This window comes from Impatiens glandulifera, chromosome 5, assembly GCF_907164915.1.
Source record: "Impatiens glandulifera chromosome 5, dImpGla2.1, whole genome shotgun sequence".
Classification (NCBI taxonomy): domain Eukaryota; kingdom Viridiplantae; phylum Streptophyta; class Magnoliopsida; order Ericales; family Balsaminaceae; genus Impatiens; species Impatiens glandulifera.
This window is the reverse complement of record NC_061866.1, coordinates 9,233,576-9,240,058: the sequence shown is the minus strand read 5'-3', so window position 1 is coordinate 9,240,058 and position 6,483 is coordinate 9,233,576. Positions and strand designations below refer to the sequence as shown.

The window sequence follows — 6,483 nt, the reverse complement described above, 5'->3', positions numbered from 1 at the left end:
AACAGGGATCCCCTTCTCCTTCTGGTAAAATTGTAACCAAATACTATTTTTAAGTGGGCTCAAATCTTTTATCATAAATAAATAAACATCAATTTTCTACTAATGCCACCTGGGAACAGTCAAACCAAACATACCTCTAGTCTAGCCTAATATGTCAAGCCTAAGACAAGTACATTTTTAACCCTGAGGACAGTACATCCATAATAAATAATGGAACCAGTCCAAAACAATTAATTATTCCCCACAATGAAGAAAGAAATAAAAAAATATCAACTTTATGGATGAAGATGAATCAATTGAATTTAGCCAATATTTTTCCAAGATATCTAATGTTTACATTTACACATGGATGAAAAAGCTTGAAAAGTACGTAGACTAATATCATCAATTTTAGTTAGCACTTGTGACTTTTGTCCAAATCCATTTCAAACTATATAAAAAAAACACTTTAAAACTGAGTTCATCAACATTTTATGAAGGGATTTTACCAGAAAGCAGGAAGCCTGTATAAGGTAGACAGACGAACAAAACATTGCGCAATTCTGAGCTCGTATTTCCATCATCAACACTCGGTTAAAGAATCAAATCAGTCGACCAAACAAAGATTCCTCGTCCTATTCACTCCCACTACTGTAATGCCTTTCTGTGAACACAGCAAATTTGAATGTAATGCAAAAATCATCAGTAAATGAGAAAGATTGCTAGATAATTTTGATACCTCCTGAGGGTCTTTTCCCTTCCATGGCTTCTTTTTTATCTTGGCAGCTTGAGCAAAGGAAAGGACCATCCCAAGATCGTAAGATCTCTGAGGAAGAACCTGCATGTATTGATATACCATCCCCAGGTTCCATCTCTACTTGGCAAACCGCACAGATGAATAGCTTAAACATATTGCATAGTGGGTACTTTGTGTCCAACCTGAAATTTTATCATCATCATTAGAACCAACCAGAAACTTTGTTATGATGATTTAGCCCTTGTTTGATTGTTGATGGGTTATTTGGGTCTTGTTGAATCTGAATTATTTGAATTTAATCTCAAATAACTCATTAGCTCGTCATTCAAATCAATGAAATCATCAATCAAAACTCTCCATTTCATTTTTAAGAGAAAAAGATATTTATTTTTTTTATCTCTAATATCATTTTATCCAAATAACCCAATTTCCAATAACAGGTTATTTTCAAATAACCTACTTTTGTTCGGTTTAAGCAGTTGGTCATTTCCAAATAACCTTTGTTCAATATATAGATTAATTGAAAATGGGTTTGGTAAAAAGACATGAAAATATATTTTTTTTGGAAAAAATTTATGGTTGTTGTAATTTAAATGATTTGGATGGTGGGTTATTTGAGATTAAATTCAAGATCGAACAAGGCCCTTGGATTTAACCCCCTGTCCTATCTTCAATCAAATCATCATATTTTAAAAGACTTACAATACAATACAATCAAAAAAGACAGACCTTTGTGAAAGCATAGCTGATCCCTCCTCAAACAACTCAATTACATCTGGCTCACAGTATTCTTTCTCATGTTCATGTTGAGAACATGATTCCGCTGACTTTCTGCGGAAGATAGATTTAAGAACTCCTTTTCCGCGCTTCTTTGTTGGCAACGGAGGATTTGGCTTCTCAGGTGGTAATATATCAATTACAATGGAGGTTGTGTCATCACGAATTCCTTTCACACCTACAGCTTCCTACAATGAGGAAAATTTGGATTATTAATTTTGAAAAGGCAGAGCATAATTAATCAAACTGAAGGAAGAAGTTGTTGCATAATACTTTAACTACTTGAGAAGCTGCAGCATCTGGTGTCATCCCACGGCAACAATCGAATGCTGATTCAGGTGATATAGCATCCCAAACTCCATCACTCGATAGAATAAGCCTGCCACCAGCAGAGGACAGCTGCAGAGATATGCATTGAGAATAAAAATCTCTCAACTGAATCGAAGCAAGCAATTATTGCTATGAAAAATACAAAGAAAGCTCTACCAGTCAAATATATTTACTCTAGGCAAGTGACAGTTCATATGTGATATAGTACCTTTACTTGCTTCACATAAGGGACCGGCACAATAAACTCGCCAACATCAACATCTCCGATAGACCGAGAAAGGCATAGTCCCCCGGGCCAACATCTCAGAGGTCCAATCTACAATACAACAGTACAAGAAATAACACATCTTAGCTATAATGTTATCAGTTATGCATCATGCTCTTAGGGTATTTTTTTGATCAAATAAACTAAGGAATTGGAATTACAATTCCAATGGAATTAAAATGTAATTGATTTTTTAAGCTTCAATTTCACACTTCCAACTTGAAAATTGCAATTTTAGTTATTTGAGTCGAATCAGTGACCTTCCGCTTAAGAAGCAGACAATCTAACCACTTAGCTACGTTATATTGGCCATTTTTATTTTACTTTTATGTCAGTATGTCCCATTGAGGCTTTGATCCATACTTTAAGGTTTTAATGTTGCTACAGTTAGGGCTTCGGACGAACAGACAACATGCCAACATAACACTTTCTCAAAGCCAAACACGGCCTATAAAGGCCTCAGTCCAACACGACAATATAATTTCCAAAGTCAGTATAAGAAAAAAAAGATGATTAAATAATTTTCTTAAGAATTATAATTTTGTAATTTTTCCAAACATAGTAATTGAATTAGAATTTAAATTATAATTCTAACCTTTTTTAATTATTCTTATCCAAACATGAATAAACACAGAAAAACCAAAGAGAATAGGTAGGAAATATCAAATAATTGTACAAGGACTTGCAAACAAGTAGCCTTATCCAAAGATTTTTCCCAAAAGATGTTTAACTTCTACATCTGTTCCAATTTCTTAGATAGGTTATTTAGGTTGTTACAAATTGCAGTAAAAATTAAGTTCATTTTATGTTGATAAGACCCTGGGGTATTCCTGAACAACAAAAATGCAAGGAATTCTATACTTAAATGCGTGCAAAATAGTTAAAGTCAATTGGTAGTTATAAGTTAAACAGGATAACAATTGTAAACATCTCAAAATCTTAAGAATGTGTACCTCTGTTCCACCACCTGCATTGAGCCGGCCAACCTCTCCCCCACTTGCAGTAACACGCTCAACCCTGTTTAAATAGATTAAGATAAGGACCCAACAAAAATCAGAAAGTGTAAAATTTTACATGTGCCAGAGAAGGTATAACATACTCCTCTACATTGCATTCGAGCCTATGATCAGAAGATAGATGATATATTACACCATCAGCAGATTCAAGAATGCACTGGGAATCACCGACTGAGGCTACAGTAATATACCAACCTTCTATAATCACAAGGGTAACGGTTGTTCCCGAGGTTTGAGCTGATTCACAATAATGACAAATTGATCAACAAATTCAGATGGATACTATCAAGAAAATTGCAGCTAAACATAAAGCAGCATTCTAGTATTGCCACAATTATTGACTTCAAATATTTGAAGCATTAGTACAGTTGTTATCCCTTATGAGTGATGGTTATGCTAACATATTCAGGGAATCAAAAGCAGTCATGCAAAAATTAAAGACACAATGTTCTTCTTCCTCTTTTATTACTCTTGATTTCTTTTCATGTAAAAACGTCTCTCGTGCCCATAAACTTTGTAAACAGGTGTGTAACAGTCTTTGTATATAGGGGATATGGATGCTTGTAACTCTTCATTCAAATCTTCTTAATATATGTTAGATTAAGACAAAAAAATTATATATGGACAAGAAAGTAATCACTCTCATATCCAACAGAGAATATGATGTGCAGAAACTCAAGCACAATGATTTCAACAGTTAATAAAGCATTATATGACGAGGTTTTATCTATTGGTTTGATAAGTAATCTTAGAACTGGAAAACATGAATACATGGGATAAGAGAACTAATATCAGTTATTTGATGATGCTTATATCCTAATGTGCAGTTAATATCAATCATGAAGCTTGATTGATGTAGATTTTTTTTTAATAATCCAATTTTTTAAAGAAAAAAAAATTATCCAGTTTTAATGAAAAAGTGGATTATTTTGGGTTAGATGACTAAAATATCATTTGTATTTAATATTTTAAAATTTTATAAAAGATAAAAGTAAGGGTATTTTAATATTTCAGTTGGTGATGAGATTAATGATAGGAAGAGGTTATTTGGATTAAGTCCAAATTACCCTTCATCAAACAAGGCCTTGGTATGCCACCCACTGCATGTAGTAAATAAGTACTTTTTGACCAGAAGTGTTTAGATGAATCTGGACCAAGAGAAACAATTAATTAATCAATTTCAAACAACTGCTTTCTCTTACAATTTAAAATATCCATTAATTAGCATATTAAGTCGATTCATAAAATTAGGTTTACCACCTTTGACCATCCAAAACGCTAAAGAATCATATCGACAGTTCAAGAACCTATTCATTGTTCATAACTGAAGGTGGTGATCTTTGTTAGACAAAACTGTAACAGCCAAATTTCAGTTGCATAAAAATAAAAGGGAAATGGCACAAATCCGTACTTATTGCAGAAAAGTAGATTGTTTCCCCTAATTATTGGATTATATATTCTTGATATGCCAATTTATGTGGCTAGGGATGAGACATTACATCCCACATTACTAGAGAACAATGTAGAACTTAAATGGCAACCTCCTCTGTTTTAATCAGTAATAATTCTCTTTTTCTCTTGAACTTGGACTTACAGGATATCTTGCATTAAACATGCATGAACTTCATGCCAATCAGCAATTATAAACACAGTCAATAGGAGGGAAGTAAATGTAAAGTAATGTACCATAGTTTATTTACCTTTCTCTTGAAAATCCTTGTCTGTTTTAACAAATCCTGCGACCAAAGCCCTAGGAAGTGCAGCAACCCATTCCTCTCTACTTAGCTTAGAAGGAAGAGCGGAAAAAACATTGCTGACAAGGTTCTCTTTCGTGTAAATAGCAGCTGCAGGTCCATTATGGCCATCAAATATCTGCAGAAAATTTTCTAACATGAGGAAAAACTGTAGGCTTGTGCAATGAAAATACGACATGAAGAAATGATGAAGTAAATTCATAGCTACTTATGAACCCGAAGCACAAACCACAGAACCAATCCAATAAAAAGTTTAGAATTGCAAACAAATATAGAAGAACAAGAATCAGAAGTCATTTCTCTCTTAAGAAAATCAGAAGAATAAGTTCTACGCGTAACACAAAGAGGTTTTTCGGTTTATGGGAAAGTGGACACGAACACTGGACACCATAACCAATAGCATCCAGGTAATGGGAAAGTGAAAGCAGAATAGTGTTACCAAAATTACAATCACTTCAATTCCAGATTGCATCCCAGTTATTGGGGAATTGCATCTGATATATACAGCTTCTTTTGATCCATTGTTCACTTTCATGAAAAGGCTATTTGAGATAAGACAATGAGGTATATGCTTGGCCAGTTACTCGAGACTCGGGATTATCCAATTTTCTGATTCTAGGCAATGTACAATGGTCAAATTGGCTCACTTTCGTCTCGGAATTGGAAGTAATTCATATTTATTAACTTTATCTGCGTGGGTGAGTGATGAAAGAATGTTCAGTAACATTATCAATGTCTTCCCCCCGGATATGAAACTCACAGTAACGCACATAAACTTACCCCAAAAACAGAATATGTAGAAACATCAGCTCCTGAATTCCGTTGACACTCAGTTTTCACTAACGTAAAATCCTCCCCTTTCTTACTTTGATTAGCCTGACCATGAACAATCTCAGGTTTCTCAAACTTTTCATTTTCCAATTCACGCTTCAACAATACAGAGAGCGGGACCGTCTGATGCTCTCCACCCCTTGAGGACATTCTACAGTCCCTTAACACTCCTTGTTGAACAATTTCACTTCATTACCTTAATCAACAAGAAGACACTGAAATCCTGCAGAAGAAATCACACATTTCAGACCAAAAAACCTTCAAAATCGTTGGAAACAGTTCATATCACGAATGAAAATGAATAAAAAATCAAATAATTAGTCTCGAAACACCTCAAGATCGATTGATCAATTACAATGTAGATAAGACGAATCGAAGCTAAATTATAAAGAATGAGAGAGTAGCGAGAGCTTACGGAAGATGAAAGGCGAAGAAGATGGAGAAGAAGGGAATTGAAAATATATTTGTGTTTTGGAATCGCGGAAATCAAAAAACGCGGATCCCGGCGTTCATTGTTGTTTATGGAAGGAAGGGAATAGAATTGAAAACGCTCAAATCTCGAGTTGGCGATGGATGGATTGGTGTAGTAAAGCCGGTTTTCAGCCGAAATTAACGTGCAGGCGGGACCCATACAACTGTCATGTGTGCTTTGTGGGCGCGACGCATCTGAAAACTGCCCAAGACTTTGTCAAGTTGATTCATTACTCTTTTAAAAAAAAATTATAAGAAAAAATACTTTGTCAGCCTTACCAAATTACCAGGTCAGCATTTTCT

At 34.5% G+C, this 6,483-nt stretch overlaps 1 protein-coding gene across 2 annotated transcripts; it reads right to left on the bottom strand.

Annotated features, from left to right (window-relative positions):
• Positions 1 to 280: 280 nt before the first annotated feature.
• Positions 281 to 6,281, bottom strand: LOC124940152 (probable protein phosphatase 2C 12). 2 transcript variants are annotated; one of them, XM_047480633.1, is made up of 10 exons: positions 6,125 to 6,281; positions 5,659 to 5,932; positions 4,825 to 4,996; positions 3,208 to 3,361; positions 3,062 to 3,125; positions 2,052 to 2,159; positions 1,787 to 1,912; positions 1,466 to 1,701; positions 719 to 918; positions 281 to 643 (listed from the first exon to the last, which is right to left on the bottom strand). In XM_047480633.1, the coding sequence occupies exons 2-10, from the start codon at positions 5,857 to 5,859 to the stop codon at positions 615 to 617; spliced, it is 1,290 nt and encodes a 429-aa protein (XP_047336589.1). In that variant the 5' UTR covers positions 5,860 to 5,932; positions 6,125 to 6,281; the 3' UTR covers positions 281 to 614. The 2 variants fall into 2 exon arrangements, with proteins under 2 accessions (XP_047336589.1, XP_047336590.1); XM_047480634.1 differs by lacking the exon at positions 6,125 to 6,281 and adding an exon at positions 6,042 to 6,111.
• Positions 6,282 to 6,483: the final 202 nt, after the last annotated feature.